At 34.6% G+C, this 16,737-nt stretch overlaps 1 protein-coding gene across 2 annotated transcripts in view; it reads left to right on the top strand.

Annotated features, from left to right (window-relative positions):
- Positions 1 to 16,737, top strand: part of Cdh7 (cadherin 7) — a 94,478-nt gene that overhangs the window by 61,364 nt on the left and 16,377 nt on the right. For both annotated transcript variants that reach the window (XM_032914785.1, XM_032914786.1), the window contains exons 5-6: positions 2,786 to 2,953; positions 12,876 to 13,063. In XM_032914785.1, the coding sequence (XP_032770676.1) occupies positions 2,786 to 2,953; positions 12,876 to 13,063 (356 nt within the window). The remainder of the gene's footprint in view (positions 1 to 2,785; positions 2,954 to 12,875; positions 13,064 to 16,737) is intronic.

Here is a 16,737-nt window from a genome sequence, read left to right as displayed (position 1 = left end):
TACTGTGTACCTGTAAGAGTGTGTGACCACATAATTACTAAGAAAATGAAAATATAATATAATGTCTAAGGATACTTTTTCAAACATTAGTTTGTAACTTCAAGCTAACAAAATTTAAATAACCAGAAGTGCAGTATTGCTAAGTAAGAGTATCTGAACTCAAGTGATGCCTTTTATTTCATCCCTGTGTAATAGCTCAGGAATTTGGGTATTGCCTCTGCTACCTGCGTTTAGTTAGTTCTAAGCTTTGTGAATATTTTAGCATGGGGAGAGTGCTGTCAATAAGATCTTTTATAATGAGGCAATTAGAGGTGTGAAAAGTAAGCTGGTAACTTTGATACCTAGATTCAATCATAATGATGTTGTAATTGATTCAAAAAAATGGAACTAAGTGAACCTTGGAAGTCAAGGGCATCCAATTGCTTTCTGTTGTAGTTTGTGTGCTTGTGTTTGTGCTTGTGTTTGTGTGTGTGTGTGTGTGTGTGTGTGTGTTTGTTATGCATTTTCATGTGGTATGAGCCCACATGTATGTGGAAGTGTGTATTCTTACAATTTGAAACATATAGAGCATTGGGTTGACAGGGGAACTTCTTTCCTCAAACTCTGTTTTCATTAAGGAGGGTCTTTGTGATTGTGAACGTGCCCATTCATTTCTACTAGCGGGCTTGTCCGAACTTCCCAATCGTTCCTGGTATCTGTCTCAAGAGCAACAATTAATGATGACTGCCAGCTGCTGGACTTCATTATGGGTTCTACCGTAATCCAAACTAGTTCTTCACTCCTACATAACAAGACTGTTGTTCACCAAACAACCTCATCTACATCTTCAAATTTCTTTTTTTGACCATGTGAAATATCATGGACTTGTATTTCCCAAGTATTTTGCAAAGGAGGTAACATATACATATTAATATTAGAAGAAAAAAAGGAGAAATGTGCAGAAATTAAACATTGAAACCATGAATAGAATTTTTGTAAAATAATTCATTTTTATGCAAATGAAAAACGTCAAGCTAAATTCTCAAGATTACTAGTTTTTAACTAAAAATTTGCACAAAATTTACTAATAAGTAAAAGCAAGAACAAAAGATGTAAGTACATAAGTTTTAGAATTATTAGACTAAGAAAGTTTCTTTGGAGATATTCATAGAGTGAAGCCCATGCTTGTTGTGCTACAGATTTAGAAATATGGACAAACATGAAGTATTCAAAAAAATCATTGCAGTTCATCAAGGGTACTTTTTATCAGATACTTCACACATGAATCTGTTGAGCAAACAATATTTTTTTCACTGTATTTCAAAAGTAAATAATCAGTATACAGACAGCAGAAAAGCCACTGAGGAATTAATTTGTGATGTTTTCCATGTACCTCTTATCCACAGTTATACAAATTGTGCAGAGAAAATGTGTTTGATGTTAAGAAATAAAATATGGCCTATGTGAGTAGGTGTTATTCAAACATGTAAATGTAGAAGTGCTGCAGATGTGATGTGCATGGGGGTGATTGTAATTGTGATTATGTTTGGCAGACAGAATTAGAAATAAAATATTGTGATATAAATTATAAATGCCATACAACCTGCAATCTTGGTACTTAAAATTAATTATTATATGTATTTGGAGTGGGAGAAAAGAAAGGACAAATTAATTGTCATATCCTTTGTTCTCCTTATTAGAAATAAGACCGACACTCTCTTTGTAAATTGTTATTCATTTCCCTATCTTTATTTGAAAGTTTTAGTTGTTCTTGACTCCATTTGGGCTTTTTGGTAACAACTCTTGGTATTTTGCAAACAAAACTAAGACAGAATATATAATGAGTAGTAGAAAAGACTTTTTGATGATGATGATCATGATCATGATCATGATGATCATGATTTCTGAGACAGTGTTCCAGGATGTTCTGCAGGTCACTGTCATTAAGGATTAGTTGTCCTGAGCAAGTGATCATCTGTTCTTTATCTCAGACACCCTGAGATTATAAATTTCTTTCAATTTATGTGGTTTTGATATTAGATACCAAGTTTCACTCTACAGCCTACCTGCCCTGGAACTCACTATTGCCTAAGAATAGTCAAGGTGGGAGGATTAACTGGCCAATCAACTTCTCAACCTTTTTGAAGTGGAGATGTTAAAAATAGAGAACAAAAGAAGTGAGAAGGTTTAGGTTCACAAATGGAAGAAGTGTTCATATCATTCCTATGAGTCATGAGGATTTTCTCAGAAATCTATGTGTGCCATCTTTTTTATTTGTGTGTTTTCCTCTAGTTGTCACTATGTCAACTGCCAGCTACTCAAATACTTGAAGATGTATTATTTAGCATGCAGGTGAGATTATAATGAAGTTAGAGGTTCTTTCCATTCCCTTTGACAGCTCTCTTAAATACAGCTAGTTAAGTCACCAGAGGTAGAAATTCAGGTCTACATTTATCAGAGATAAGGTATATCATGCCTGGTTAGATGTTTAGCCAGGTCATATAGGCATGACTCAGAGTAACAAAACCTAAAAATAAAATGTTCAAATCAATACTAAGAAGAAGACATTGTACTGTTTTCTCTACATTTTAGTAGGATGTGAAAGTATAAATATGAAGTCTTTGAACATTGTATAAGTGTCCATTTGAACTGGATACCCCTTGGTCTCTAAACTAGACTAATATAACAAAGTAATCCAAAAAACAGTAGACCTCAACTGAATAGTGACATAATATATTATCAATGTTTGTTGCTACTATAATTCAGTGGATCTTGGTGTGCTTTACTGAGATTTAAAATCTTACAGGAGTCATCAAGACTGCTCTTCCAAACATGGATAGAGAGGCTAAAGACCAGTATTTGCTTGTCATTCAGGCAAAGGATATGGTTGGGCAAAATGGCGGATTGTCTGGAACAACTTCAGTTACTGTGACCCTAACTGATGTCAATGATAACCCACCTCGCTTTCCACGAAGTAAGTTATTCAATACAATGAGTAATATGAAAGAAAATGTTTATAACACTTGGTTTCAAGTGCTTTGAAAAAAGTAATTCTTATGATTTTCTCCCAAATTTACATTTCATTAAGGATCTAATTTAATCACACATTATAGATTAAGAAGGCTAACACAGTTACAATCGCAGTTTAATGTTTCTTTCCAAATGCAATAAAATTTGTTTTTCATTTATACTTTAAATGCTGGATAAATTTTCTTTGTAATTCTGTATTTATATTTATCAATCAAACCTTTTATAATTTTTTGCTAGTAGGAATTTAAAGTTTTAGTCATTTATTTTTAAATAATTTTTATTAATTATTTATTTATTATTAAGATTTTCATTTAAAAAATTAATGGGATTCATCTCATTATAATCACATGTCCATTTTATGAGTCCAAACAGGTCAGATAAAATGTAGATTCCTTTTATAACTGTATCACATTTCTCTCATAAAAAATAAAGGTCTAAAACAATGCAATCCAAAACAACAGAAAGAAAAACTCTCAGATGTGCTACTCCAAAAAGTGTCTTATGACAGATCCAGGTATAAGAAAAAATAAATAAAAATAAAAATTTGTATCCTGTTTATAAAACTACTTTGTTCTGCTCTTTTAGTCTTCATGGTGTTTGTAGCATGTGGGATTTTTTTAAAAAGTTATTGGATATTTTATATATTTACATTACCCCCTCTCCCATCCCCCCTCACTCCTCCACCTGCATCTATGAAGATCCTTCCACTTCTACACACCCACTTCCGTCTTAACACCCTGGCATTCCCCTACACTGGGGAAAAAGCCAAACAGGACTAAGGGCTTCTCCTAATTGATGCCAGACAATGCCATACTCTGCTACATATACGGATGGAGTCATGGGTCCCTCAAAGTGTACTCTTTGATTGGTGGTTTAGTCTTGGGAGCTCTGAGGAGGTCTCGTTGGTCAGTATTGTTGTTTTTCCTATAGGGTTGTTCACCCAATCAGCTCCTTCAGTCCTTTCTCTAACTCCTCCATTGGGGCCTCCATGCTCAGTCCAATGGTTAACTGCCAGTACCCTTATCAGTATCACTCTTGCAGAGCCTCTCAAGAGACATTCATATTTGGAAGAACTTCTTGGTATCAGCAATAGTGAACGGGTTTGGTGGCTGAATATGAAATGAGTCTCCAGGTTGGGCAGTCTTCTTTTCTTTAGTCCCTGCTCCACTTTTTGTCCCTGTATTTCATTATGTGAGTATTTTGTTCCTCTTTCTAAGAAAGACTGAAGCCACCGAAGACTGTGGATTTTGGTCTTCCTTGTTCTTGAGCTTCGTATGGTCTATGAATTGTTTCTTGGGTATTGTGAGATTTTGGACTAATAGCCACTTATCAGTGAGTACATATCATGTATGTCCTTTTGTGACTGGGTTACTTCACTCAGGATGTTGTTTTCTAGTTCCATCTATTTGCCTAAGAATTTCATGTAGTCATTTTTTTAACAGCTGATTAGTAATCTATTGTGTAAATATACCACATTTTCTGAATCCATTCCTCTGTTGAAGGACATCTGGGTTCTTTCCTGCTTCTGGCTATTATAAATAAGGAAGACTGCTGTGAACATGGTGGAGAATGAGTCCTTGTTGTATGTTGAAGCATCATTTCAGTATATGCCTAGGAATGGTATAGCTGGGTACTCAGGTAGTACTATGTCCAATTTTTTTGAGGAACCACAAGACTGATTTCCAGAGTGGTTGTATCAGCTTGCAATCCAAAAATGAGTGAATGATTCTCGTTGTCCACATCCTCACCAACATTTTTGTCACCTAAATTTTTGATCTTAGCCATTCTGATTGCTATGAGGTAGAATCTCAGGAATGTTTTGATTTGCAGTTCCCTGATGACAAAGGATGTTGAACAATTCTTCAGGTGCTTCACAGCCATTTGATATTTTATAATCAGTTGAGAATTGTTTGTTAAGCTGTATGCCTCATTTATAATACAATTATTTGGTTTTCTGCAGTCTAACTAATTGAGTACTTTGTATATATTAGACATTAGCCCTCTATCAGATGTAGGATTGGAAAGATTTTTTCCTAATCTGTTGGTTGTCCTTTTGTCCTATTGACAGTAACATTTGCCTTACATAAGGTTTTCAATTCTATGAGGTCCCATTTGTCAATTCTTGATCTTAGAGCGCAAGTCACTGGTATTCAGTTCAGGAAATTTCCCAATGTGCCCATGTGTTTAAGGCACTTCCCCATTTTCTCTAATATTAGTTTCAGTGTATCTGGTTTTATGTGGAGGACTTGATCCACTTGGACAAGACATTGTACAGAGATATAAGAATGAATTCATTTGCATTTTCTACATGTTAACCTCCAATTAAGCCAGAACCATTTGTTGAACATGCTGTCATTTTCCACTGGATGGTTTAGTTCCTGTGTTAAAGATGAATTGACAATAGGCATGTGGGTTCATTTCTGGTTCTTCACTTCTATTCTGTTGCTCTACTGGTCATTCTCTGTACCAATAACATACAATTCTTATCATAATTGCTCTGTAATATAGCTTGAGGTTAGGGATGGTGATTCCCCCAGAAGTTCTTTTATTTTTAAAAACAGTTTTTGCTATCCTGTGTTCTTCAGTGTTCTAAATGAATTTGCAAATTGCTCTTTCTAACTCTATGAAGAATAGAGCTGGAATTTTGATTGAGATTGCATTGAATATCTAGATTGCTTTATGCAAGATAGATATTTTAACTATATTAATCCTGCCAATTCATGAGCATGGGAGATATTTCCATCTTCTGAAATCTTCTTCTATTTCTTCCTTCTGAGACTTGAAGTTCTTGTCGTACAGATCTTTCACTTGCTTGGACGGAGTCACACCAAGGTATTTTATATTATTTGTGACTGTTGTTAAGGGTGTTTTCCCTAAATTCTAACTCAACCTGTTTATCTTTTGAGTGTATGAAGAGTTCTGATTTGTTTGAGTTAATTTTATATTCAGCCTCTAGCTGAAGTTGTTTTTCAGGTTTAAGATTTCTCTGGTGGAATTTTTTAGGTAATTTCAGTATACAATCATATCATCTGCAAATAGTGATGCTTTGACTTTCCAATTTGTATTCCTTTGACATCTTTTCGTTGGCTAATTGCTCTGGCTAGGACTTCAAATACTGTATTGAATAGGTAGGGAGAGGGTGGGCAGCCTTGCCTAGTCTCTGATTTTAGTAAGATTGTTACAATTTTCTCTCCATTTAGTTTGATGTTGGCTACTGGATTGCTGTATGATGCTTTTACTTTGTTTTAGTATAAGCCTTGAATTCCTGGTCTTTCTAAGACTTTTACCATGAAGGTGTGTTGAATTTTGTCAAATGCTTTCACAACATCCAATGAGATGATCATGTGATTTTTTTTTACTTTGAGTTTGTTTATACATTGGTTTACATTGATGGATTTCTGTATACTGAACCATCACTACATTCCTGGGATGAAGCCTACTTGATCATGTTGAGAATGATCATTTTGATGTGTTCTTGGACTGTGTTTGCAAGAATTTTATTGAGTATTTTTTTATTGAGTATATTCAAAAATAAATTGGTTTGAAGTTTTCTTTCTTTGTTGGCTCTTTGTGTATTTTAGATATAAGTCAAATTGTTGCTTCATAGAACAAATTTGGCACTGTTCCGTTTGTTTCTATGTAATGGAATTGTTTGAAGAGTACTAGCATTAGGCCTTTATCAAGGTATCATAGAATTCTACACTAAACCCATCTGGTCCAGGGCTTTTGTTGTTGTTGTTGTTGTTGTTGTTGTTGTTGTTGTTTGTAGACTTAATGACTTATTCTAATTTGTTAGGGCATAAGGGACTATTTAGATGGTTTACCTGATCATAATTCACTTTGGTACCTGGTATCTGGAAAAATTGTCCATTTCCCCAGATTTTCTAGTTTTGTTGAGTATAGGCTTTTCAGTAGGATCTGATAATTTTTTGAATGTCCAGAGTTTCTGTTGTTCAGTCTTCCTTTTCATTTCTGATTTTGTTAATTTGAATACTGTCTGTGCGGTCTGGTTAGTCTGGGCAAGGGTTTACCTATCTTGTTGATTTTCTCAAACTACCAGCTCCTTAGTTTGTTGTTCATTTATATAGTTCTTTTGGTTTCTACTTAGTTGATTTTAGCTCTGAGTTTGATTATTTCCTGCTGTCCACCCCTCTTGGGTGTAATTCACTTCTTTTTTTTTTCCTGAACTTTCAGGTGTGCTGTCAAGCTGCTAATCTATGCTCTCTACAGTTTCTTTTTGGAGGCAGGTGGGGTGATGATTGTTCTTAATAGCACTGCCTTCATTTTATCCCATAAGTTTGGGTATGTTGTGCCTTCATTTTCATTGAATGCTAAGAATCTTTAATTTCTTTCTTAAAGAACTAAATTAAAAACTTAATTATTTTAGTTTTCTTTATAACTTCCTTGACCAAGTTATCATTTAGTAGAGCACTGTTCAGCTTTGATGTATATGCGTTTTGTTGTTGTGGTTGTTGTTGCTATTGTTGAAGACTAGCCTTAGTCCATGGTGATCTAATATGATGGATAGGATTATTTCAATCTTCTTGTAACTGTTGAGGTCAATTTTGGGGAAAGTGTCATGAATTGCTGAGAAGAGGTATATTCTTTGGTTTTAGGATGAAATGTTCTTTAGATATCTGTTAAGTGTATTTTGTTCATAACTTCTGTTAATTTCACTGTGTCTCTGTTTAATTTCGTTTTCATGATCTGTCCATTGATGGGAGTTGGGTGTTGAAATCCCCCACTATTATTGTGTGTTGTGCAATATATGCTTTGAGCTTTAGTAAAGTTTCTTTTAGGAATGTGGGTGCCCTTGCACTTGGAGTATAGATGTTCAGAATTCAGAATTTACCATGGTAGATTTTTCCTTTGATAGTTTTGAAATATCTTTCCTTATAATTTTTGATAACTTTTGCTTGAAAATTTTTTTTCTATATTAGAATGGCTACTCCAGCTTATTTCTTGGAACCATTTGCTTAGAAAAAATTTTTCCAATCTTTTACCCTGAAGTAGTGTCTGTCTTTGCCACTGAGGTTCGTTTCCTGTATGCAACAAAATGCTGGGTCCTGTTTACATATTCAGTCTGTTAGTCTATGTCTTTTATTGGGAAATTGAGTCCAATGATGATAAGAGATATTAAGGAAAGGGATTGTTGTTTCCTGTTATTTTTGTTGTTAGAGGTGGATTTATGTTTGTGTGGCTCTCTTCTTTTGCATTTGTTGTAAGAAGATTATTTTATTGCTTTTTTCTAGGGTGTAATTTCCCTTCTTGTGTTGGAGTTTTCCATCTTTGTAGGGCTGGATTTCTGGAAAGTTATTGTGTATATTTGGCTTTGTCATGCAATATCTGGATTTCTACATTTATGGTGATTGATAATTTTGCTGGATATAGTAGTCTGTGCTGGCATTTGTGTTCTACAGAGATTGAATTTCACCTGCCAGTCTAACTTTCATAGACTTTGTGAGAATTCTGGCGTAATTCTGATAGGTCTTCTTTTATATGTTGTTGGATTTTTTCTCTTAACTGCTTTTAATATTCTTTCTTTGTTTTGTGAATTTGGTGTTTCGACTATTACATGATGGGAGGAATTTCTTTTCTGGTCCAGTCTATTTGGAGTTTTGTAGACTTCTAGTATGTTAATGGGTGTCTCGTTCTTTTTGTTAGGGACATTTTCTTCTGTAATTTTGTTGAAGATATTTATTGGCACTTTAAGTTGGGAATCTTTGTTCTCTTCTGTTCATAATATCCTTAAGGTTGTATTCTAATTTTGTCCTGGATTTTCTAGATTTTTTTATTAGGATCTTTTTGCATTTTGCATTTTCTTTGACTATTGTGTCAATGTTTTCTATGATATCTTCTACTCCTCAGATTTTCTCTTCAATCCCCTGTATTCTGTTGGTGATCTTGCATCTGTTACTCCTGATTTCTTTCCAAGGTTTCCTATTTCCAGGGTAGTCCCTCTTTGTGATTTCTTTATTTGTTCCATTTACTTTTTTAGGTCATGGAAGCTTTTGTTCAATTCTTTCACCTATTTAGTTGTCTTTTTCCTGTAATTTTTAAAGAGATTTTTGGGTTTCCTCATTAAAGGCTTCTACTTGTTTACCTGTGTTCTCCTGTATTTCTTTAAATGAGTTCTGTATTTCTTTCCTAAAGAATCAGGAGATGTTATTTTAAATCCTCATCTTCCTTTTCCAGTGTTTTGAGGTATCCAAAACTTCTGTTGGGAGAACTGGGTTCTCATGATGCCAAGCATTCTTGGTTTCTGTTGCTTAGGTTTCTGTACTTGCCTCTTGCCATCTGGTTATCTCTGATGTGAGTTGTTCTTGCTGTCTCTAACTGTATCTTGTCCCTCCTTGTGACCCTGTGGACCATTGATCTTATGAGTGAGAGCCCTCCTGGGAGATCAGCTCTCAGGGTACATTTTGGATTCTGAGGCCTGTGGGACAGCTTTAACTCTGTTTGCATATGGAGTCCGGAAGGATCCTGTCTCAGGCTGCTCTGAGGTTCCTTTGCCCTGTGTGCTCCTGGTGGGGCACTATTTGGCAGTTTGTGGAGCAAAAATGGGGTCTCTCTTTTGGGCTTAAGAATGATAGTACTCTCGGGAGACCAGCTATTTCTGTGCTCATTTTGGGTCCAGAGGGCAGTGGAACAGCCTAAGTCCTGGGCTCAGATGGAGACTGGAAGGCATGGGACTCATTTAAAATGTCCATTTTTTCTTCTTTCTTCCCTTCCTTCCTTCCTTCCTTCCTTCCTTCCTTCCTTCCTTCCTTCCTTCCTTCCTTCGTTCCTTCCTTCCTTTTTTCCTTCTTTTACAATTGTGTTACTTACATAATGTCTCATGATAATATTCTCCAATATCATCTGCTCTTATTCCTTCCTCCTTCCTCAGAAGCCCCTCCTTCCCATGAATCACCTCATCTTTTTCTGTATTTGTCCCCCGCTGCATTTACATTGCATTGTCTGAATGAGCACGGGTAAATTGGCAGATCATTACAAGTACAAGGTTTTCTTGACTGTGTGTCTTTAAGGAAGAGGATTCTTGTCTACCCAGGAAGCCCTAAGTATGTGTAGCTTAAAACTGATAGGCTGGGCGCAGCTGTGCTATGTCTCTAAAATGGTTGTCTAGTAGAAATATGCAACATAATTCCCTAACAACAAACAATATGGAAAGCTAAATTGGCTAATATGCAAAATCTCATTCTTTTTCATTCAAATTATGTTTAGTTATTTTAACCTACTTTAGTATTCTTTAGTGTGTGTGTGTGTGTGTGTGTGTGTGTGTGTGTGTGTATACATCCAAAAATTATAGAAAAAGTCGAGTTCTTTTCCTTAAAAACAATCCTTCATGTCTTTAAGGAAAAAAGGATTTTAGAAAAGAAAACAAAAAAAACCCAAATCTCTTGTTAGCTTAGTTTTCACATGATGTGACTGCTTTTCTCTAGAGCTGGAGAAATGATGACATTAAGATATTTAATGTCTGTTTCTCATGCCCTTCTGACATGTAGTCAAAGTTTTCCAGGGTTTCATTGCCTCTCCTTGATTCTAAGGTAAAGAAACCCAGGTATATGAATTTTTTCTGTTTTTCATTTACTCAAGTTTTCTCTAAAAATTAGTTGCTGTTATATCTTTGAAATCTTTGAAATTTACTAAGGACAGGTACATGCATACAAAGAATCCATTAATATGTTACACATATATTGCAATCAATTAAAAAATTCCATATTCAGTCTTTCAAAATTGTAGACCAAAATGACAGTACTCCCTTTCTGTCAACATTCTTCTCAAAGACATTCTCTTTCCTATATATGGCAAATTGCAAATGCAGCAAGAATTTACAACCAGTAAAGTAGGAAGTAAAGTCTGAGGGCAAGAAAAATAAATGATTAGAAGAAAATTGTCAAGGAACGTATTTGTGGGAATTCTTCCTAATTTTTCCACATGTGCCTTGTAAAATACTTTTTTATCTGAAAAGGTATGAAAAGGAGTATTAAGGATATACATTTTTTTATATTTCTTGGTTTTTTTCTTTAGAAAATAATTTTACTTATTCTTTTGTAACATTGTGTCTGATATCACAGCTACAGAAGTCAAAGATTCAACTCTTTTATCTCTTAAAGATATTAATGAAAGAAGACATGTATTTTCATTCCCACAGCCTCTTGCCCAGTTTTATAGAAGTTTCTTTGTAAAAGATACCAATTGAATTCCAGAGAATCAAATAATCCTATTAAAAAATGGAGTACAGAGCTCAAAAAAGAATTCTCAACTGAGAAGTATCAAATGGATACAAAAAATGTGGTGTATTTACACAATGGAGTACTACTCAGTTATGATTATTAAGAACAATGAAAACATGAAATTCCTAGGCAAATGGATGGAACTAGAAAATATCATCCTGAGTGAGGTAACCCAATCACAAATAGCCCACATGGTATGCAGTCACTGATAAGAGAGTATTAGCCCAAAAGCTTGGATTACCCATGATACAATCTACAGACCACATGGGCTCAAGAAGAAGGATGAGCAAAGTGTGCGTCCTTCAGTCCTTCTTCGAAGGGGGAATAAAAATATTCATAGAAAAAAATTTGGAGACAAAGTTTGGAGCAGATACTGAAGGAAAGACCATTCAGAGACTGCCCCACCTGATGATCCAGCCCATATACATACAGCCACCAAACCCAGACAATATTGCTGATGCCAACAAGTGCATGGTGACAGGAGTCTGATATAGCTGTCTTCTGAGAGGCTCTGCAAGAGCATGGAAAATACATAGGCAGATGCTCGAAGCCAACCATTGAGCTGAGAACTGGGTCCCCACTGAAAGAGCTAGAGAAAGGATTGAAGGAGCTGAAGGAGTTTGCAACCCCATTAGAACAATACCAATCAATGTGAGCCCGCAGGAACTAAACCACTACCCAAAGAGTACATATGGAGTCCCATGGCTCCAGTTGCTTATGTAGCAGAGGATGGTCTTGTTGGGCACCAAGGGAGGAGAAGCCCTTGGCCCTGAAAAGGATCGACTCCCACCCCCCAGTATAGGGGAATGTCAGTGCGGGGAGGCAGGGAGACAGGCAGGGGTGGGTGGAAGAGTGGGGAAACACCCTCATATACAAAAGGGGAGGAGGAATGGTATAGGGAATTTATGGACAGGAAGCCGGGAAAGGGAATAACTGTTGAAATGTAAATAAATAAGAAACTATCCAATTAAAAATAAATTCCAATGTTAACTTATCAGAAATAATAGTCATGTATTTGGACCATTATACCAGAAATTGTTTTATTTTTTTAAGACAATCATAGTGATTATTGTATCTAATGACATACTTAATAACTGTACTTCAATTACTAGTTTAGCTTCATTAATTATAGAAGCATATTTCTTACACATAGATATACAGCAATGGGGATTCTAACTTGTCTTCTTGCAATTCATTTCTGTCTTTTGTTACTGTTGCCTCATCACCCTCAAAGTTCTTGAGACTTCATAAACCTTGTCATTAACTTTGTCATTCATTTTAGCTTGCCTTAGCTTTTCTTTTTTTTTATTTGTTATTTTATTTATTTACATTTCAAATGTTATTCCCCTTCCCAGTTTCTTCTCCACAATCCCTCTATCCTTTCTTCCTCCACCTGCCTTTGTGAGGGTGCTTCCCCACCGGCCCACCCACTCTTGCCTCAGGGGCTTAATGTTCCCCTATCTTGGGCCAACAAGCTTCCACAGAACCAAGGGGCTACCCTCCCAGTGATACCAGATTTCTTTAACTGGAAAAACAAACAAAAAATTTACATAGAATGAAAAAGAAGAGTAGTTCCTAGGAGAAGGAAGTTCGAAGGTTCTGTTCATTCTTTACTCTGAAATTTTACAGGATCTTACCAGTATAATGTTCCAGAATCTTTGCCTGTGGCATCAGTTGTGGCCAGAATTAAAGCTGCAGATGCAGATATAGGAGTCAATGCAGAAATGGAATATAAAATAGTGGATGGTGATGGACTGGGCATTTTCAAGATATCTCCTGACAAAGACACACAGGAAGGAATCATTACAATACAGAAGGTAATGTTTCCTTTGTTATTGTTATTGTACAGGTACAAGGCCACAAACTATCCTGCTACCAGGACGACATTCATGAGCAAGTGTGCCAGACATGCTGACTGTCATACAGAACTATTGCTATTTTAATTTCCTATATAATAAGTTATGTATTTACATTTATGTCTTAACATCTTGTGTAAATTTGAATGGTATTTTCTTTTTTTTTTTTTTTTTTTTGGTTCTTTTTTTCGGAGCTGGGGACCGAACCCAGGGCCTTGCGCTTCCTAGGTAAGCGCTCTACTACTGAGCTAAATCCCCAGCCCCCTTTGAATGGTATTTTCAATAGTACCTGTCGATAATATTCTCTGATAAAACATCATGGTTATTTATAGTGCTGTGCCAATCAGATTACTGCTAATCTTGGACATTTTGGACATTTTAGTAGTCACAGAGAGTGATAAAGGCTATTTTCTTGAGAGGTCTATTAATAGGCATTACATTTTACCCAAATTCTTTTTTATGCAAGACAATTAAAATTATGCACCATACATGAGAATAATGCAAATAACTGGGATAATCAAGGTGAGGATTTCTTGCTACATTATCAATTACTCTTTTAAAATTATGTAACAGGTATGATTGGAGGAATTTATGATAGTAAAATAGCATGGCGAGCTTTGAAAGCCATTTTAGTCTATCCTTTACATAAAAATATAGATGAAATAGCAGGATTATTGGAAATAATATTTCTTTCCTTTAGCATACTCAATTTGCTCTACATAAGTGTAGGTAATATTAGCTTTTTTAATGTTGTGTGTGAAGTTTGTCAAACTGTAGTAAAGAAAAAAATTAACAGAATTGGTTGCCAAATAATAAAGTAATATAATATCAAATACTTGAAATGTTAAAAATTTTGAGATTCACAACTTTCCTCAAATTAGCAGGTTTACTTGGGTTAAAACCCAGGTGCATAACTCTGTAATTAACAGCCACTGATAATTAACAAACCAATAATGAAAGTTATAGCTTAATTATTTCCTTAAGACATATGTTTGATTTTAGGCTAATAGGCAACACATTTCTGTTTTGTATTGCCAGTGGACAGATGCTGTTTTAGCTCATCCTTGCAATGATCTTTGTGCAAAAGTTTTAATAAATAGGCTAGACCAACTGTTTGCAAAATGTTTTCTTTTGTTGCCTAAAATAAAAGGAATGAAATAAGGTATATTTCTTCTGAAAGATTTCAAAACTGTTATAAAATCAATATGGTCATATTCAAGAATTTGAAAACATACTAATGTTTTTTATTTATCTTAATAATATACATTATAGGCCTTAATAGATATGCTATAAATGAAATTTTGACTGGCATGAGATATTTAACTCAGTAATAGAAAACTAAAAAGTTGTGTTTGATTTTCATTCATTTTAAATTACACTTTCATTAAAGATGAGTGTTTGAACCTATGTGTTGGCATGAGTGTGATTATTTGTGGGTGCATGTTTTGGAGGCTTCTATGTGAAATGTATGACACCTTTCAAAACTAGGTTTTTTTTGTCACTATGTGGTTTCAGATTCTGGTCCTTGGGGTTGGCTGGAGGAGCCTAAAGCCTCTGATAAAATTGCTAGCCCCAAATATCAATTTATAAATATTAAAATAACTTCTGGATATTTTAAAATATTAAAAAGTGAACAATAAAATAGACCTTCTCACATCAAAACATTAAATCACTGAAATGAACTTGAAGGGGAAATGTATTTTAACAAAGACAAATGTAAAGAGTACAAGTAAACTTCCATTATAGGTGACTGTTACTATCAGGAACAATGTAAAGTTACTTAGTCATATTTCATTTCTGACTTCTTGCTCAATATTGTGAAGGTATTGTTTATTCCAGAAAAATATGAGAAAATTATTAGTTGTCTCACGATGGAAGTGGTAAATTACTCATATAGAGAATTTCAAAAAAAATTACATGATGTTGCTTTATCTTATTAAGCAGTTTAGAAATCCTTAAAAAACAAGCAAAAAATAAAAAAATGTATAATCTACAATTTCTAAACCCTGTTATGATTTTATAAGAATCATATTTATAAAGTGAAATATTATGAAATAATAACTAAAAAATTAATGCATGCTATGCATTTTGAGTACAGTAGGGAACGTTCTGTAATATGTAAATGCACTTTATAGTCAACTCTGTTGCTTAGAGAAGGAACTCATATAAATACAGAAATACTTTCCCAAGAAGTTGCTTTCTATAGAACAGAGTCTCCTTTTGGAAGAGTGTACATTCACCCATTTAAATGAACTTGCATTTTTACAAACTGGAACCTTAAAGAATTGTTGCCCTCCAGACAACTTTCCTACTACACTTTGTAGAGCTGGAGGTATGTCTTTAAAAGTTACAGAAATTTTTTTTGTGTAAGTAACTTGGCTGAAACCTGAAAGTTCCTTTGGTGTTTGTTGATTGGTTGTTTTCTGTGTCTTTTTTTTTCTATGAAACTCATCATGATTTTTGATTTTCCTGTGTGTGTGTGTGTGTGTGTGTGTGTGTGTGTGTGTATCTGTGTTTGTATGTCTCTGTGTGTGTGTTGTTGCTGTTGTTGTTTTGCCCTCTTCTATTGCTCTTTTCCCCTGTAGAACTATGTAAGTCTGGTGAGTAATAATAGTGACACAAAAATAAATGCTTTACTGGCTGCCTTAATATTTTCTCTGACAAATATTATTCTGTTACTTTTAAATTGAACCACATTGAAGTTGCAAGACAAAGTCATAAAGTATCTAAATCCTTTATCAGATTTTAATCTTAATAGTTTCTAACCCCCTTTCCTCTAGAGTCCTTTCCCCATGAAAACCCTACATCAAACATATCTCTTTATCTTCTGGGTTTTCTAAACCTGATTAAAATGGTCCATTAAGCTCTGTTTACACCATTTTATGGCATTTCTTACTGTGCTATCCTAATTCTTCATTTCCAACTTAGTGGCAGGAGCCTGTTGTTATGGTTCTTGCTCTCCTTGCTTATTGAGAGCAACCAACAAAAAGAATTTACCATTCAATTCCATCCCTAAAGCCATCCTTTAAAAATCATTGCTGTTCCAAAAGTAAACGCAGGTTGCTTCAATTTTGACTAGTTTGAAATAATCTACTTCATATTTATAAAACATTTACAAATTTTTATTTAATAGAAATAGTAAAATGTTTAGTATAATGAAGTCTAGAAATCAGATATATTTTAATACTTTTATCCCTTTAAAATAATTTTTCATTTAATAGTATCTCTACATATTAAAGAGACTTCCCTTAGTAACAGCTACAAAAGTACACTAATGTCAATAGTCTTAATATACTCACATTGTTGGAACATTGGTGTGAACTTCTTGCCACCAATTTTACCTGAAAGGTGCAAGTTTGTCTATGTTATAAGTAGACTCTCTAGTTCTATCTCTTCCTTAAGTCTGTGGACCTTTGGGAACCAAATCTACACTCAGACCCAGATGTGCCAAGTCAAATGAAATCTATGTCTTCTATTCCAGAAGAGACTTTTTGGTTACATTATATTACTGAGCTTGTACTGGAGAATCCTCCAAATTCAAATTTTCTATTCTTTAGATTTCTACAATAGGGTTTAACATCTAGTTGTATAATTAATGTGAGGGTTTTCCTTTTTATATATGTTGATACCAATGC

Source organism: Rattus rattus, chromosome 10, assembly GCF_011064425.1.
Source record: "Rattus rattus isolate New Zealand chromosome 10, Rrattus_CSIRO_v1, whole genome shotgun sequence".
Lineage (NCBI taxonomy): Eukaryota > Metazoa > Chordata > Mammalia > Rodentia > Muridae > Rattus > Rattus rattus.
The sequence above is the reverse complement of the archived record's forward strand: the minus strand, read 5'-3'. Positions and strand labels throughout refer to the sequence as shown.